Genomic DNA, 19446 nt, shown 5'->3' with positions numbered 1-19446 from the left:
ACTCTTCCTCCCACCAGCCTTACTTTTGTATTGGCCTAATCTTTACTGTTTACATATTTTTTGGTGCTGTTTTGTAGCTGATGGTGAGAAATCTGCAGTTTGAAGATGGAAAAATGATTCCTGCCTCTCAGTACTTTTCAACGGGTGAGACGTTGGTGGTAGAACTTACAGCCGAAGAGGTGAAGGTGGCAGAGATCATCAAGGTGAACATGTGATGACCTTAATATTACTCTTACGTTGGAAAACTGAAGCATGTTCGTAACTGGTCCTAGCAATGCTCAAGGTAGTGAGGTTGGAAATTTATTTCCTCTTTTTTGTATTGCTACGATAGGAAACCAACCCCTAAATTTATATGCTCAAACACAGTACGTACAAATTTATTTCCCACACAAGTAATCCAAGGCAGTTCTAGGTTGGGTGGGTAGGGGTGAAGCCATTCGGAGACCCAGTCTGTTCTACCTTCAAGTTCATTCTGTGGGGCATTTCCATTCCAGAAACCCAGGGGGGCAAAAGAGCACAGAGAATTGTCCAGCGGAGGTTTTCCACGGGCCGGGACTGGGGTGGCACAGATCACTTCCACTCATATTCATTGGCTGCATCTAACTGGAGAGAGGCTGAGAAATGTAGTCAAGCTGTGTACACAGGTGAAGAGGAAATAAGTTCACTTCCTCATAAATGTTTCCCTTTTTGTGAAGGTCATCTGGGCTGGAATTTTAAGCAATGTCCCTGTTATTGAAGACTCAACCGACTTCTTTAAATCCGGAGCAAGATCGATGGATGTTGTCAGGTAAAACCAACACCTTATTGACTCACATCCCTCCACTAGGGATTTTGACTTTGTCTTTGACAATCAAATCCAAATCCTTGGTTCTGGATGTTGTCACCCTATCGTACCTAGCTACTACACATCTCTTTTCTTCATTTTTTTTGTTGTTTCCATAGTCAAGCACATATATGTATCTGTTTACTTCTCTTTATTGCTAACCAGAAATTGTTTGCATATCTTCTGTACACCTAGAAAACCAAGCCTTATAATTGTCTGCTTCGCTTTAAAATTTGTCCTCACATTTCTTAGCTGATTTTCCTCCCATACGACCAACATCAGAATTGAGAAGCTCCGGGAGAGAGTGCTAATAGGGAATTTCCTGTACAGTCTGATCCAGAAGGATTCCTGACATTGATTACACCCCTCCCGCAATTTTTTTCTCCTACTCCCCCAAAACTACCCATTAGGATAGATCTGGAATGAGGCTTATAAGGCTACTTGCAAGAATAAGGGGAATCACCCTATAATCAGAATTTCTGCACAGAGGTTGACAGCAAGTTGAAAAGGCTAGAGTTGCAGAAAGCCTCCTCTATGGCAAGAAAACTGTACCAAGATCCTAATGGTGGAGAGTCTTGCAGAGGTGTTTTTTCTTTGAGGCAGCTGGAAACTAACCAGGGAGCTGTGTGGTCCCTTGATGGTGGGTGCAGAGACTAGAGGCTAAGGGATTTTGGTCCCAGGCCACACTATGGGCATTCACTAATTAAACAAGGTAAAGAATGTTCCTCCCCTTGGCAAAATCCTTCATATTCCTGATGAATATTCTATTTATTCATTTATTCACTCATTTATTTAATAAAAGTTATTAAACATTTACACATATCAGGAACAGTTTTTGCACTGAGAATACAGTCTGTGAACTAGACAAAGTCCCTTTTTCCATGGAGCTTTTATTCCAAAAATCAAAAGCAATCATTTCAAGAGCATATAGTACTATCTAAAGTCAAGAGTTTTGGTTCCTCAAATTACAGATTTCTCAGCTATGATTTATAAGTTCCCAGAGACTTCTAATTAGCTTAACTAAAGATTTCAATACTGTATTATTAATACTTTTTTTTTTTGCTAGCCATATACTCCTGCAGGAATTACTCATTTCCTATTTGAGCGTCTGACTTACCATAGTTATTCGATCTTATTATGTTGATTACCAAAGTACCTCATTTCTTTTAGAGTAAAAAATGATTGAACAACAACTGTGGTGGGCTTTCTGTACTGTCCCTTGTACACCATTGCCACTCAAGAAATATCAGATAACAGCTGTAATTTGACAAGTTAACAGTGAAAATCAAAGGACTGGAAAGGACTTCAAAAATTACATTGACATACTGCATGGTTCTAGCTAGTATCTACATTAACCATTTAATACAAGTAAATGTCTATTCTTGTGCATAGTTTAAAGAAAATATTCTATAATATGACATTCATTCTCATAATCTTTACAGTTAGGAAACTCTTTATTTCTTATTCCTTTAGTATATTTGAAAAGAAAGGAACTGACTTTATATATTACTATCTTGATTTTAAGTAATTAAAATGTTTTTGCCTTTAGTTCTTTTATTTTTAGTCATTAGTTAAAAACCAAAAAATTGCCGTCATCCTTCGAGGCAGATTTTTAATTTTCTCGCTCCCAGTCTAATCAACTTTTCTGATGATTGTCGCAGAAGATCTCATAGGATATAAATAGGACATGACTTAAGTCTCTTCAAAACAACAGGGTGGGACGCAATGGTTCATGCCTGTAATCCTAGCACTTTGGGAGGCTGAGGCGGGAAGATCGCTTGAGGCCAAGAGTTAGAGACCATCGTGGGCAACATAGCAAGACCCCCATCCCTACAAAAAATTTAAAAATTAGCCAGGCGTAGTGGTGCACACCTGTAGTCCCAGCTACTTGGGAGGCTGAGGCAGAAGGATCTCTTAAGCCCAGGAGTTTGAGGTTGAATTGTGATCTCACCACTGTACTCCAGCCTGGGTGAGAGAGTGAGACATTGTCTCTAAAAAAAAAACTTGACAAATGCTAGTAATACAGTCCCCCCAAGCCCTTTTAAAAATGTGAGTAACATGAAGCTGGTTCTTACTTTAAGGCTGGTTGAAGAGATCAGACAGAAATGTGGTGGGCTTCAGTTACAGAATGAAGATGTCTATATGGCCACCAAGTTTGAAGACTTCATCCAAAAGGTCGTGAGGAAACTGAGAGGAGAAGATCAGGAGGCGGAGCTGGTAGTGGATTATGTAAGCTTTTCCTTGATGCTTCAACTCTAAGTCATTAAGATCCATCATATACTACAAAAAAAATGCTGTACCTGTTATCCATTTGTTTTTACATTTATGAGCTTTAAAAAATGGCAGCTTTATTGAGATATAAATCAGATACCATAAAATTCACCCTTTAAAATACACATTTTCGTGGTTTTTAGTATATTCATAGAGTTATGTAACTATCACTGCTATCCAGTTTGGAACATTTTCATCACCCCAAAAAATCCCTGTATCCCCACCCCCAATCCCCAGTTTCTGGAAACTACTGATCTCCTTTCTGTGTCTATGGATTTGCCTATTCTGGATAGTTCATATAGATGGGATCATATAATATGTGGCTTTTTGTGTCTGGCTTCTTTCACTTAGCATAATGTGCTCAGGATTCATCTATTTGTACCACATATCATCACTTTATTCCCTTTTCTGGCCAAATAATATTCTATTGTCTGAATATACCACAGTTTGTTTATCCATTCATCAGTTGATTCATTAGTTGATGAACATTTGGATTGTTTCCAGTTTTTGGCTATTACGAATAATGCTATGAAAATTCATGTATAAGTTTTTGCATGAACACATTTTCAATTTTCTTGAGTATATCCCAGGAGTAGAATTGATGAGTCACATGGTAGCTCTTTGTTTAACTTTTTGAGGAACTGCCAGGCTGTTTTCCAAAGAGGCCGCATCATTTATAATCCCACCAGCATTGTATGAAGGTTCCAGCTTCTCCATACCCTCGCCAACATTTGCTATTGTCTGCCTTTTGTTGAAAGCTGGCCATTTTAAATAATAGAATGCGATAACTCTGGAAATTGGACTCCCCCCACCTCCCTTCACAGGGTTTGTTGCTGTCTCTTTTCTTTTGTTCAGTGACTTTCTTTGACTAATTCTGTAAAGTCTGTATTGTTTGCCACCACTGAAATCCCTTTTTGGTTAGCTTAGTGGTTCACTAATGATTGGGCATAGATTTCCTTAAATGCCTCGAGCCAGCAGGTCTCCCAGCCTTTGCTAAGGGGGCTCTGTATGCGTGTTGCTGGGACATACCTTCAATGCTCCAGCAGGCAGTTTACAACTCTGCCTTAGCCTTCACATTCCCTGATGGCCTCAGGTCAGCCAGAGGTCAGAGATTAGGGCCTTCTGAGGTCTTTCCTAGGCCTGTGCATAACCCCTGAACATGTATTCGCCTTCAGATTCCCAGGAATATGTCAGAGCTTTTCAAAATCTCCTGTGGATATGTCATTCCCCAGTTTTTCCTTTTATGTTTTTTTTGTTGGCCATTTGTTAGCCCCAGTTGGTATTACTGCCTCAGGCAGCTGCAAGATTAAATAATTGCCACTGATTATTTTTGACAAATGCCCCAGGGATAGGGCTGTTTGTGCAGAGCAGGCTCTGAGTCAGGTCAAATAAAGACAAGCCCAAGGTGGACTCAGTGGCACACACCTATAGTCCCAGCTACTCAGGAGGCCGGGGCAGGAGGATCCCTCGAGCCTAGGAATTTGAGGCTGTAGTGTACTGTGTTCATACCTGTAAATAGCTACTGTACTCCAGGCTGGGCAACACAGCAAGACCCCATCTCTAAAAGAAACAAACAAAAGAAGACAAGCCCTGAGAATGGAGCTTTTCAGGGAGCTGCCAGACATGCCAAATAATAAAACTCTCTGGGGATGAAGTTTTAGAGAGCTCCAGACCCATCTCATCCCCTCTGGTGGCTTCTAGGCTGTTGGTTTTCACAGCCACCATGGTCGCAAAGATGTTGATTTTCAAGTTTACTGCAGAGTGGTCAAAAGAGTTGGGAACAGGGCAGTTAGTATAATACAAAGCTCACTGTTCTTACTGAAACTCAGCTATTTTTCTTGAAATGGATTCTTCCAAGCCTCTGTTAATTTCCAGAGTTCTGAGAGAAATGATTTGGACAATATTTTCTCATGTTCTCATTGCCTTTATGATGGCATAGATTTTCAAGGTCCTTACTCCACTGTTCCAGAAGTGCTTCTTATCCACTTGTTTCTATAAAAGTTAAATCTGGAAAGTAGTTTAGCATCATCTGGTTAAGAACATGAATTTTGGAGTCAGACCAACCTAGGTTTGAATCCAAGTACCATAGCTTAACTAGCTGTGTGACTTTGGACAAATGACTTAACTTCCCTAAGCCTTACTTTCCTCATATGTCAAATGGCATAATAATAATATCCACCTCATAGGATTGTTGGAAGAATCAACAGTACATTCCCAGAACAATGATTTTAGAAAAGTGGACTATTTGCAGAGAGCGAACACATGGATTCACATGAAATTTCCTTCATTATATCCTACACAGACACAATGGAAAAATCTCTTAGAACATGAGCACTTGGTATGGTGAAAAACAAGATACCTTCTTGTTACTTTTTGTTTCTTTTTTTAAGCATTACCACTTTCTCTATAAGAAATGATTTAAAAATAATTAAATTTCCTTTTTAACACCTTGCATTGATATGGAATTTTATGCCAATAATGATCTTTCACATATATTATTTCAATTATTCCTCACAATAACTGTATGAAGCAGGTCCCCATTTTATTATCCCCATTTAATTATTGAAAAAATGGAGCCACATTGAATTTAATTATTGACTAACCAGGCCAGGCATGGTGGCTCACTCCTGTAATCGTAGCACTCAGGAGGCTGAGGCAGGAGGATCACTTAAGGTCAGGAGTTCAAGACCAGCCTGAGCAAGAGAGAGACCCTGGCTCTACAAAAAATAAAATAAAAAAAAAATTAGTTGGGCATGGTGGCACATGCGTGTAGTCCCAGCTACTCGGGAGGCTGAGGAAGGAGGATTCCTTGAGCCCAGGAGTTTGAGGTTCAGCCACTGCACTCTAGCAGGGGCAGCAGAGCAAGACTCTGTCTCAAAAAAAAAAAAAATTGACTAACCTAAATTTGCTTGTTAGCCAGTGGTAGAAAGTACAATTTAGACAACACATAGATAACAGAGAGAAAGTGAAAATCAGGAGAAACTTAGGGAAAGAAAACTTAAAATGGCACCAGGATAAAAGCAAACCTATTGACAGAAACATTTTCAAGGATTTAAATGAGAGCAATAGCTGTACTCTGTCGATGCTGCCACTAGATGGTGGTGTTTCCTTTATCTGGAGGTCTTTTGCGGTACGGTTCATCTATGTAAGGAAGAAAATCTGAGATCTTGAGAAAGCCCAGCCTTGAGCACCTGTGTCATCACAAGCTGAGTATCCTGAGGCCCAAATCTTACATATGTGTGTCTCTCAGCGGGAACTAGAATCCCATAGACTTAATTTCTCCCTCTGCATTAGTGAATACGTGTCTTTATTGCTGTTTGATATCAAATCAGTAAACACAGAAATCATTGACTCCATTAATATAATTCTCTCTCTTAGGTTTCAAAGGAGGTCAATGAAATGACAGTAAAAATGCCGTATCAGTGTTTCATAAATGGACAGTTCACAGATGCGGATGATGGAAAGACTTACGACACTATAAACCCAACAGATGGATCTGTGAGTAATTATTTAGTGTGTGTAATGATCACTGGTCATGGAGTTTTGTTTTATGCACAGCTGTAAAACAGGCAGTCTTAAGAAGCTCCTTGATTCCATCACTCTGTCTCCGAACACTTCATACAGCGTACTTCATGCATTTCTCTCGACTATTCGATTCTGGTGCTGGCTGCTGTTAGCCATAGTAACCTCTTTTATAGAACGAGTATTTGTGATGAATTTAGACAGATAGCTATACCTATACACATCAGAGGCACCCCTCCACATAGAACTATATGTGGAAAAAAATGTTCAGACTTTGAAAACGCATGGCAAGAAATTCACCTTCCCTAAGGCACTACAAGAACTATATAGTTTTCCTGAACGTGTTCTTCTATAATGCAGCATGACATGAGAAGTACCACATTTCGGGTTCACAATTTTCATATTAAAATTGTTTCTTTTTCTTTACCATATTACTGGATATAATTTTTCATCATAAACTTCTTTGTATTGTGTAAGTAATACTCTATTTCTCCTATTAATATAATATTAATTCCAAGAGCCATATTTATACCTTTTATATAACCTATTCTTACTTACCTTGAAATAGACAATATGCAAGGTGTCCTATGCTTCTTTGGTGGATGTGGACAAAGCAGTAGCAGCAGCAAAAGATGCTTTTGAAAATGGTGAATGGGGAAGAATGAATGCAAGAGAAAGAGGAAGACTGATGTACAGGTATGTTTTTTGGAAAAACAAGTCTACTACCTTTGGATATTGGCTAACATTGCCAAGATTTTAAAAATTCCTGCAAAACATTCTAGTATGCACTTATTATTTGTCAACTGTTACTTGAATCATATACAATCCCATATATGTGTGAGTTCCTGATTTTTGTAGTATTGCTCATATCAGTCAGGATCCCAATAGGAAAAGGAATTTAATAAAGGACTACTTACAAAGATGTGGACAAGGTCAACGGAATCCAACAAAGGATAAGAACCATCCCAGGCAGGGCTAGAATAGGGGGAAGCTGCTACTCCTCCAAGGTCTGAAGCGACAGAGGAAGGAGCTGTTTCTAGAATCTAGCAAGATCTTTAGCTGCAGGAGAAGGCCACACTCCAGTGGTCTTTGGTGGAGGGACACAGCAGCTGCTGAATCCCCGCCCATCAGGGAGCTGGGGAATTGAATTCTCTGATCACTTTCTCCTCCAGTTCACCAGTCTTCTGCAGGTGGCTCCCAGTGTCCTCTAGCAAGGGAGCCAGGTGATATAGTCGTAAAGGTTATCCACCAGGGTCAGGCTCACAGAGCAGCAAATGGAGACTGTCCAGCATCCTATTGTTTTCAAAGACAAATTTTAGATCTACTTTGTGTCTACAGAATAGGAACAAGGAGGAAACATACTCAGGCCTGGGAAGAGTGTTATAATCAGTAACTAAGTATGCCAGAAGTAATTGGATTCAATCATAAATTCCATTTTCTGCTCACCTAAAACCAAATACCTGACCTTTGTCAAAAGATCTCTTAGAGCAAGATCTGGAAGAAACACTGGGGGAGGGGGCTCTCAAGCCCAACCCTAGAATGGCCCAAAAGGAACAGCTCAGAGAACCACTAAAGGAATGAAGGAAAACAACTAGAGGAGGTGAACACAAAAGATGAATTTTTATTATTTTGTAGTCATTATTCGGTCCTGTACTTATCTTCCCATAGCAACACAACACCAAACAGAAATCTGTTGGGGTGTTTTCAATTCATTCCATATGTTTCTATCTTGTCCTCTTCGGTCAGTGTTGGAAATATCTCTGTACCAACCAGAATCCTCAGGTGTTCATGGGTCCTCGGAAGGTGTGGGTTGCACTCCAACATCTCCCTGTGTGTCCATGAACGATCCACATATCCACTGCTTTCTATCATTGAGCTCCTTGGATTACTGTGGTTCAGTTGCTGTTTTACTTCCTATATACATTTGAGGCAAGTTTTACAAGCTTCCAATATCCTCTGCTTTTCCTAACTCTTGAAAAAAATTATTAATTTGTTTAATGTCTGTCTTCCCTATTGGACCAAGATCTCCGCAAGGGCAGAGACCTGGTCCATTTGTGTTCACCTCTGAATTCTCTCAGTCCTTAGAATGGTGCATTGTATGTAATAAGGGTTCAATCAGTATTTGTTGAATGAATTTCTTTCACTGTACAGACTTGCAGACCTACTGGAAGAGAACCAAGAAGAACTGGCAACCATTGAAGCCCTCGATTCAGGGGCCGTCTATACCTTGGCTCTGAAGACTCACATTGGAATGTCTGTGCAAACATTCAGATATTTTGCTGGCTGGTGCGACAAAATTCAGGTAAGCGCAAATGTTATTTGTTCCAAAAGGAAAAGGGACCGACAGTTATTAGTTTGTACCAGGCGCTGTGTCAGATCCACCTTTTATGTAGGTTTCTTTGCCTACATAACAGGGTTGTCTTAGTTCATTTTGTGCTGCTCAACAGAATACCTGAGACAGAGCAATTTATAAAGAACAGAAATTTATTCTCTCACAGTCCAAGATCAAGGTGCCAGCAGGTTTGGTGTCTGGTTTCAAGATAGCACCCTGTGGCTGCATCCTCTGGAGAAGAGGAACGTTGTGTCCTCACGTGGCAGAAGAGAGCGAACTCACTCCTGCAAGCCCTTTTTACAGCAGCATTAATCCATTCATGAGAATGGAGTCTTCACAACCCAAATGCCTCCTGTTAGGCCCCTCCTTCCACCACTGTTGCCTTGGGGATTAAGTTTCCAGCATATGAATTTTGGGGGACACTTTCAGACCACAGCAATGGTATAACAACCATGTGGGTGAATGGATAGCTATTATCTCCTTATTCCAGGTAAGGAAACAGAGGCTTGAGGAAATGAATGCCTTTCCTATAATCCATAGCAAGTAAACCATAGAACCAAGTTTGAATTCAAGGTTTTCTGAATCTAAAGTCTAACGATATTCTTTGCCCTTTACTATAATGTCTCCTGAGGTATCTAATAGCCTTCTAGACATTTGGGAGAAGCCTAATATCACGGCGGGGAGGATTTCAAATTCAAATGCCTACAGAAGCAGACAGCTAATGTAGATGGTTGAAGCAGACTGAGTATAAGAAAAATTTAGATAGAGACATGGGTACAATGAAGAGTTAATTTGCCTTTTACTATAAGAGAATAAATAGTGCATGTGGGATGATAAATGGCAAAACACTTGGCCTCAGCACTGATGATGCAAGAGGGAAAGGTGGGCCTGCAGCAAACTGCAGAGTGCATGCTGCTCACAGACTCATGACAGCCATTGCAGTACCAGCCATCACAGCCACATTCCCAGCAGCAAGAAGGAGGAAGTGGGGAAGGGGGAGTGGTAAAAGGAATTTCAAAAGTATTCCCACACTCCCAACACTTTGTGTTTATATATTTCCTTGGCCATCTCAATTCGCTAAAAAAATGTAATATTTTATCTGGGTACATTGCTGCCACCAATGTTAACATAGAATCAGAGAGACCTGGATTCAAGTCTCAGCTTTGCCACTTACCAGTGATGTTGTTAAAGTTAATTTATCTCTCTGAGCCTTACTTTCTGTAAAGTGGTCACAATAATACATACCTTGCAAGTTATGAGGATTAGGAACAAGTATTTATATACTGTAAGATTAGACAAGTCTGCAACATAGTAGTTCTTGCACAAAAATGAAGTTTTTATTAGGGTTCAGCCTCAAAGTCATACATATATAGATATTTAATAATGATAGTTCGGGTCCATCCCTTATTCCCAATTATGAAATCCAGATAGCTCTGAAACCTGAAAATTGATTTGATTGGTTCAAATTCATATGGTACCAGACCTTGACCTGAATGAACGTAAGTCTATTTATAATCTTTATTTATATCACTTAGAGTGAATATTCATTTGTTTCACTGAATAAATATTAATGTGTTTGATTATGGTTGCCCCAAATCCTAGCAGGGGTAGGAAATAATAAAACATAATAAAAGGTATATGTACTATTAATATATTTCTAATGTCCAAAAAATTTCTGAATTCTAAAATATACCTGGCTACAAGCATTTCAGATAAGAAATTGTATACTTGTATTAGTAAGAGCAATAATATTTTATGTGGCAAAGCAAAGAATGGCTTCTGTAAGGACTACCATTGTGAATCATCTGGGATTAAGCTGGCTGCATCTAACAAAAAACCCAAGTAAGAAGTTTATTTTTCTCTTGCTTTCAAGGAGTCCAAAGATAGGCAGTCAGGACTAGTATGTGAGATGAAGACTCCTTCTCTCTTTCTGCCAGGCCTTCCTTAGTACCATGCAGCCTCTACCCTCAAGGCTGTCTCATGGTCTCAAGACAACCACTGCAGTGCCAGCCATTTCAGCAATAGTCTGAGCAGGAAGAAGGAGGAAATGGACATGGACAGAAGAATAAAAGAGCACTTGTCCAAGCTGAGTGAGCCTACTTTAAAGAGCATTCCACTTCTGCTGCCTTATGCTTACATCTTCCATTGACCATCCCTGTCTGCCATGGAGACTAGGAAACATAGTATTTTATCTGGGCATATTGCTGTCCTCAATATTGATATAGGGATTTTGTTACAAAGGACAGAGAGTGGATATTGGGCAGGCAATTAACATTCTTTGCCATGCCAATAAATTGGAAATGGAGGGTGACTAAATTAGAATTATGTTTATTCACCTATGTTTCATAGTTCTCTTGAGACGGAAACAGCTATTCCTTTTTTGGTATGGATATATTTCTTATACACAAACAAACACTGTCTTTTCATACAGCCAAGGAAAAATAGGAGAAGGACAGAAAATGGATACTTTGAGATCAAATTTATTAATACTTTGAGGTCTGAGAATAAAAAAATTATTAATTTAAATTAGTAAAATAAGTCTCAACTTCTTTTATTCTTTAGGGTTCTACAATTCCAATCAACCAGGCCCGTCCAAATCGCAATCTGACCTTCACCAAGAAGGAACCTCTTGGGTAAGATAAGGAGAGCGCCTCTGAGTGACTCAGGACTCGTGTCAGTTTGAGACAACTAAGGATGTCGAATTTCTTCCCCTGCAGTGTCTGTGCCATTATCATTCCCTGGAACTACCCACTGATGATGCTGGCGTGGAAGAGTGCTGCGTGTCTGGCAGCAGGCAATACCTTAGTGCTCAAGCCAGCACAGGTAAGGTGCCAAGGGGCTGGGTGCAGAATCCTCTCCTCTCTTACATAATGTACTTAAAAACAGAGACATACATTGATAAATAGTATGTCTTTAAACAAAAATGGGATTGTATATTATATATTTTCCTATATCATGGACTTTTCATATTAGTAAATATTCATTTTTAATAGCTACCAAATGCATCATATGGAAATTCCATAATTTAAAACTTCCATGACAATGGAAACAAGCATAGTGTACATCAACAAAATCCACTGAATGTGTCTACACACCAATTCAATTCTTGCAAAATGCCAAATGCCTAACAATCAAGGAATTGTTTAGGGTAATTACAGTACATCAGAAGAAAGGCATTCCAACTTAATTATCAAATTAAAGCATTCCAGGCATTCTGCAGGCATTCCAACTTAATTATCAAAAATATTGTAAAGATATGGAAGATGAGGGAGAAGCGTGCAAATGAATGTGCATAATTGTGGCAACTGTGTAAAAACATACCCATATGGATAATAAGGAAATACTTTTAAAAATTAGGTAGTTCTCAAAAAAATCTTTTAATGCTACAATAGCTTTTCAAGAAAAAATATGGTAGCCAATTTAGTACTGGCTGAGCATTTACTATGTAAAGTGCACAGTAGTAGGCATTCTGAGATGCATAAGTCATGGAGAAAGCATGGTCTCTATTCTAGAAGAGTTGACAATTCATTACCTATCAACTCTTTAACTTCTTTAAGAACTTAAGAAATACAACTTTATTTGGCATAGCTATGTGGTTATGTTGCCATAGCCATCTTGTTTTAATTATTAAAAATACTTTTATTTCTAAAAATAGGTATACATGCACAATTTTCAAAATTCAAAAGAAACAGAGGTAGATAGTGAAAAGTCCCCCTCCTCTCCTTATTCCACAGTCAACCAGTTTACCCAGAGGCAACTAATGTTACTAATTGTTATCTATTAGTTTCTTAGGTATTCCAGAGATAGTCTCTGCATATACAAAATTATATACACACACACACACATATATAGATATAATCAACAAGCATGAAGCTCTAATTATGCAAAATGAATAAGTTCTAGAGGTCTGCTGTACATTGTGCCTGTAATTAACAAAACTATATTGTACATTTAAACATTTACAACATTAGATATCATGTTAAATGTTCTTACCACAATAAAATAAAATTTTAAAAAACATACACAAAAAGTTGCATTCTATATACTTACCAAAAAAGTTCTTCCTCTTTTTTCTTTAACCGTTGTACAGATAAAACATATTTTATTTAACCAGTCTCTAATTGTGGATATTTAGATTTTCCCTCCTTTTGCTATGCTGCAGTTAATAACCTTATAAATATGGTATCATGCATCACATCATGATATTGCATAAATACCATGCAAGAATATTTAGAGGATATGTTTCTAACAGCAGAATCACTTACTTTAAAGATGCATGTAGTTGTGTGATAGAGATTGACAAATCCTTCCATGGGAGTCGTACCACTTCGCCAGCATTGTACAAGAGTGCCATTTCCCTGCAGCAGCACCTCTCATTAAGTACCAAGAAGCTAGTTGAGTGAAGAGAGCAGGCAGATAATCTAGCCCAGTGGAGCTCAATGCCAGCTGCACATTAGAATCACCTTGAGTTCTCTTTGGAAAATGCTGATATCTGGGCCCCATTAGCAGAGATTCTGATTTAATTGGTTCAGGTTGGAGCAATTAGTATTGCTTAAAAGCTTCACATTTGTTTCCAAGGCACAGCCAGGGTGGAGAACCACTAAATGGTATCCAATGAGAGTGCTAATCATTGAAGAATGCCAATGAGTATATATAACGTCCAAAAATTACAAACATTTCTTGAGTGCATACTAGTTCCCAGACATGTATTAGTGACAAAGATATGCAGAGTTTTTGTCCCCATGGAATTTACAGTCTGGCTCTATCTGCAATTTAAAACTGATAGCTTCATGTTTGAAGATAATTTTAATCCTGAGAATGCAAGACCCAAAGTGGCCATTGTTATGATGGAGGTTTTTTAAAAATTGTATTGACTAACATTATGCAATGGTGGTATGAAATCATTTACAGTATTAGGGCCCTGTGTGAATGCCAGGAGGATTGAATTTAGATGATTTTTCTCTTTAACCTGGTTTTCTGCTTTGTTAGATGTGTGAAAGATTCCCCCTCCCTGGCTTCATACAAGAGAAGGTACAGATTCTCATGGCCTGCAGTGGCCTGGTCCAGGTCTGGCAGGTTCTGACAACTTTATTAACCTAATATTTAGCAATGACCTACTCTTGCCCAGAGTGGTGCCAGATGCTTTCCCACATATCATGAAAACCTATAATCCAGCTGGGACGCTGGACATCATCAAATGGCAGAAAACCAATAGAAATTAAAAGACATGAGATAAAGAGAACAATTTATTTTATTTATAAATGCTATAAAAAAAACCTTTATATTCTTTTGTTTTTTTTTTCTTTATATTCTTACTTAAAAGGAATTATCATTAATTCAGGATAGTTAGTTTTAAATGTCTTTCTAATTATGGTGGCTTTATGCCAAGGCATAATAATATACACTTTGGGCTAGAATCATCTTTAACTATACTCGATGTAAATCCATGATTTCAATAGTCTTCTTCTTTTTTAATTTTACTTATTTAGTTAGTTATTTTGGGTTTGTGTGAATTTTATTTTTCTGTACTTTCTCTTTGCTTCGTTACTGGGTTTAACAAAGTTATTTTTACCAACCCAATCTAATAATGTTACAAAACAAATCAGGCTTCACATTTTCCTAAGCAACCACCACCCCCTCAATAGTCTTCTTGATCCTTTCAAATGTTTTGGGCCAATTTCTCATTGAGGCTAAGTCTCCATTGATGTTGTATAAGCCTTCCAATGTGACTGTCACCAACCTGCTACTAGAAGGAGTAAAAGCGGGGGCCCTGCCTTTTCCCTGTTTGCTTGCGTTTGCCTTGTTAGCATTATTCTTTATTGTGCAGTTTCTATGTACATTCTTATTTCAGCCACCTGTCCGTTTTATGAAGATTGGCTTAATTAAAATAACAACATAGTCTGTGTACCCCGTGGAACCAGGCCTATGAACTCCAACATAGGGCAATATTCTGAGAGCAAATGAGCAAGTGAAGGAACCACTGCCAACCCCCCAGGCCTTGTGAGCTCCTGCTCTTTCCTAGGACACTGCACATTCCTGAGTGACCCATGACCACCTGACCTCCTTCAGACTGCCTGAGAGCACCATTATCCAGCCATGGAATACATGTTAGTTATGACTAATTGATTTCATATTTTTGTCAGTTAAAATATATAAATGAAAGTTCCACTATTTTCTTTCCACACCCCAATGGATCTTTTTGCATACTCCATTTTTAGAGACCAGGTTAGGTACTAATTTAAGACTTAATCATCATTGTTTTTTTTTTTTTTTTTTTTTAGACAGAGTCTCACTGTGTTGCCCCGGCTAGAGTGCCGTGGTGTCATCCTCACTCACAGCAACCTCAAACTCCTGGGCTCAAGCAATCCTCCTGCCTCAGCCTCCCGAGGAGCTGGGACTACAGGCATGCACCACAATGCCCGGCTAATTTTTTCTATATATTTTTAGTTGTCCAATTAATTTCTTTCTATTTTTAGTAGAGATGGGGTCTCGCTCTTGCTCAGGCTGGTTTCGAACTCCTGAGCTCAAACAATCCGCCCGCCTCGGCCTCCTAGAGTGCTAGGATTACAGGCGTGAGCCACCGCGCCCGGCCATCATTGGTTTTTAAGAGGGTGAAAATAGTACTTTCATTTTGCTTCTGAGATTTGCCCTGCTCTTTATATATTTAAACTGATTTCCATATTATGCCACCTTTTTGAGTAAGAAAGAAGAGAAAATAAGAACATATGTATTTGCTCGTTTGAACAGAAGGAAACACAGGAAAGGCGAACCAGAGAGTGATGAGGTTATTATCTACAGGGCATGGGGTGGGAAGGAGAGCAGGAGAACGATGCTTCTCTGAATGGACCTTTCATACAGTCATGACTTTTGGAAGCGTATTTCCTATACTCAATGACAAAAACCAAAGAAAAAAATATAATCAAGACAGATGGGGCAAAACCCCTAAAATCGAATACAATCAAAACCAAATTAAGCCATATTTCAAATGAATAACATAACCTCACTGAAGGGGTGAGGAAGCACAAACCCAAGCAAGTTTTCACTAACATTTGGACTATATGCCCTCAGGCTAAAGGTGAAAAACCTCCAAATAAATGTTGAATGATAGTTAAGTGGGCTTCTTTTTCATTAGGGACATGGCTTAACAATTCTCAAAGGATTTTTTCTACCTTTCAGGATTAAGCAGATAAGTAAATATATTGTGGATAATGGGCGCCATGTCTCTTACTTGGGGAAAAGAATTACAAACATAGAAAGAGGGAAAAATGGAATCTACCCTGAGATATTGGATAGAGGTAGTGGTGTAAACTTGTGGGTTTTGAATGTCTTTAGATAGCTAAATAAGACATGGATACAGGTATATGTGGAGATAGATACGTACATACATACATAACATGCTTGTGAATGTATATACATTTATCTATTAATGTTTCCCAGCTCTATCTGCTTAGAGGGCCTAGAAGCAGTGACCCCCCCCGCCCCCCGCAAGTCATGTCCAGATGTCTTGGTTTCTAAATACCATCCTCCACTAAAAGAAACCTGGGCTCCTTAGAGAAGTGGCTGGAGCAAGGGAAATACAAGATGAGCCTGGAACATCATGTTGGGCCAAAAAGCAAAGAAATGCTCCGAGTAGGGACATGTCAGAACAACCCAGGAGCCATACTGAAGGGGCTCCCACCAGCCAAACCTGGAACGATTTGAACATCAAAACCAGTAACAGTAGTAAAAGATTATATCCTGCTGAATAAAGAAAGAATCGATGAGTTCACACTGATATTAATTAATTAACTAAAGAAAAGGGAAAACTGTTACACTGGAGAGCCAACTAATACATGTAGAAGGAATGATAGAATCAGAAAAATCCCCATTAGCAACCACCATAATAATAATTGATTCAGGGAGGAAGTATCAATGGATACTAAAATTAGTGGATGAAAGTTCGAGGAGTATCTCCCTATAAAATATTTATTAATTACAGTGTATAAAATAGTAACTTACAGAGATGAAAGTGGACAGACCACACTGATTAATGATCAAAGCTAACATTTCCAGAGTTGGGACTATTCCACAGTATGTGCCTTCTGGCAGGAAATACCGAAAACTCAGCATCAATCGGTAGTATTGTTGCCAAAAGTATATAACCTGAATCCAATTATGAGGAAATATCAGACAAACTCAGACAAAGAGACATTGTACAAAATAACTGGCCTGTACTGTTCAAATATGTCAGGGTGATGAAATATAAAAGAAAACTCAGGCTCTCCCAGATTAATGGAAACTACAGATATAACTAAATGTAATGAATGACTTTGGATTTTCTTTTGCTATAAAAGAGATTATTGGGATAGTTGGGGAAATTTGAATAAGGTCTGTAAATTAGGTATTCTATCAGTTGTTAATTTCCTGATTTTGATAACTGTGCTATCGTTATGTAAAAGAATTTACACACAAGTCTGCAGGGGTAATGGGGATTTCTATATCTTACCCTTAAAGAGTTCAGAAAAAAATAAATATATAGAAAGATAAAGCAAATGTAGTGAAATGTTAACATATGAGGAATCTGGGTGAAGGGTATATAAAGAATTCCTTGTACTATTTTTGCAACTTTGCTGTAAGTCTGAAATTATGTTCGAAAAAATTAAACAATGTAAAATTAAAATAATGTGAGCTCTAGTACAGACATCAAGGGAAAACTGGGTACTGGTCTGAAGGACAAGGCACAGTCTGAAGAAGGTAGTTGCTGTCTGCTTCTGTTCAGGTCACGCCCTTGACTGCTTTGAAGTTTGCGGAGCTCTCTGTGAAAGCAGGATTTCCAAAGGGTGTAATCAACATCATTCCGGGCTCAGGTAAGCCATCAAATGACCCACTTTGCTATAACTAATGAATGGCACAGGGGTAGCTAAGTGGCTGTTTTCCCCACTGGAGACTTGTCCTGAATTATAACTATATTCAAACTAAATACAGTCTACCAGATAGTTGAGGATGAATACACTTATGTGCTAAAATCTTAAAGTGGAAATACAGTGGTGGGTGAGTGGCAGGGGCAGGGGGATTGTACATTGTAAAACTACCCTAAGTTAGTCCATTCTGATTTTCAAAAACTACTTTGGAAGATAAAAACCAAGGCTCACCCATCATTTACGTTGGGGATCTGACAATTGCACAAAGGGTATTATTTTAGATTTTTGTCAGTTCTCAATTAATTCAGAAAATGTAAAACTAAGGTTTCAATGAGAGCTTGGAAATCTACTTCAGTGAATTCAAAGCCGTCCTCCATACAACTTGAGCAGTGTTTTAATTCGTGTTTTATTCCCTAATTCTACAGGTGGCATAGCAGGACAACGCCTTTCTGAACATCCTGACATCCGCAAACTTGGTTTCACTGGTTCCACTACTATTGGCAAACAGATCATGAAGAGGTATTGGTTTTAGTATGCCAATTTGCTGCAGATCCTGTTAAACCAGGTTTCTGTTTTTTGTTTAAATAAAGCGCTTCTGGAGTGAGAAAAACCACATCAAATTTAGAAGAGAAATTTACTTATCACTGCTGGGTATCAAAATATTTGAATGTAATAAAATACTTTCCAAAGAGTTACAGCCCACAGTCAATAAAATCAGAGCTATATTGAAATTCTACACCCCACTGATAGCCTTAACAATCCAGCATAAAAGATTTTCTCTACGAAAGCTGTGCCCTACATTATTTTTGGAGCATAAATAAGAAACTGAAAAGATATATAAATGACAAATTTATAGACTGTATATAACAAATCTGAATTATTTATAAAGTGGATTCCCAAAAAGCAATCATTTTTTTTTAAACTGTAAACGATCTAAATGGCCACAATAAGGCAGTAAAGTATGGCAACATAATGGAATACTGTACAGTCATGTTCTTGGAAAAATTTTAATAACATTGTAAAGTGTTGTTAAAGTGATACATGAAAAGAAAAATAAAGTAGAAAATTGTATGCATTGGGTGATCTCAACTACGTTAAACAAGGCAAAAGCTATGGTAGGACATAGCGCAGAAATAGGTATATCAGAATGGTAAAAACAATGGTCATTGAGCCATGAATGGAATTTTGTGATTTTTTTTTTTGTTTGTATGCATTTTTGAGGAATATTTTCAAAATGTTTTAAATAAGAATACTTTTGTAAGAACATGAAAATAAACAACATGCTTCTAAAAATTGGTATTTTTCCCCCAATGCTCCAGTAGTCTGGTTAGAGGTTGAATTCCTTGCCAGGCCTTTACATAACTAAAATTTCTAAAGAATCTGAATTAACTTAGAGAATCTCTAATCATTTGACCACAGAATTTTAAAAAGCCTTTTATTATGGAAAATTTCGAATATATACAAAGCACATATTATAGAAAAGCATAATGAATTCCATGTGCTCATCACCCAACTTCAATAGTAATCACCATCCTACCATCCATATTTTGTCTTTAAATGAGTTTCTTAACATTTCTGAGGCTCAATTATGTTTTCCA

The 19446-nt window shown here is 38.2% G+C and overlaps 1 protein-coding gene across 1 annotated transcript in view; it reads left to right on the top strand.

Moving 5' to 3' along the window:
- ALDH1L2 (aldehyde dehydrogenase 1 family, member L2) overlaps positions 1-19446 on the top strand; it is a 48145-nt gene that overhangs the window by 16282 nt on the left and 12417 nt on the right. The window contains exons 8-18 of the mRNA XM_012644692.1: positions 78-203; positions 696-787; positions 2905-3052; positions 6473-6592; positions 7185-7312; positions 8768-8918; positions 11511-11581; positions 11666-11771; positions 17707-17794; positions 18274-18367; positions 18439-18499. Coding sequence (XP_012500146.1) covers positions 78-203; positions 696-787; positions 2905-3052; positions 6473-6592; positions 7185-7312; positions 8768-8918; positions 11511-11581; positions 11666-11771; positions 17707-17794; positions 18274-18367; positions 18439-18499 — 1185 coding nt within the window. The remainder of the gene's footprint in view (positions 1-77; positions 204-695; positions 788-2904; positions 3053-6472; positions 6593-7184; positions 7313-8767; positions 8919-11510; positions 11582-11665; positions 11772-17706; positions 17795-18273; positions 18368-18438; positions 18500-19446) is intronic.

The sequence above is a fragment of the Propithecus coquereli genome, unplaced genomic scaffold (genome assembly GCF_000956105.1).
Source record: "Propithecus coquereli isolate 6110/MARCELLA unplaced genomic scaffold, Pcoq_1.0 Scaffold218, whole genome shotgun sequence".
Classification (NCBI taxonomy): domain Eukaryota; kingdom Metazoa; phylum Chordata; class Mammalia; order Primates; family Indriidae; genus Propithecus; species Propithecus coquereli.
Note: the sequence above shows the minus strand (reverse complement) of the source record. Positions and strands in the feature narration are given on the sequence as shown.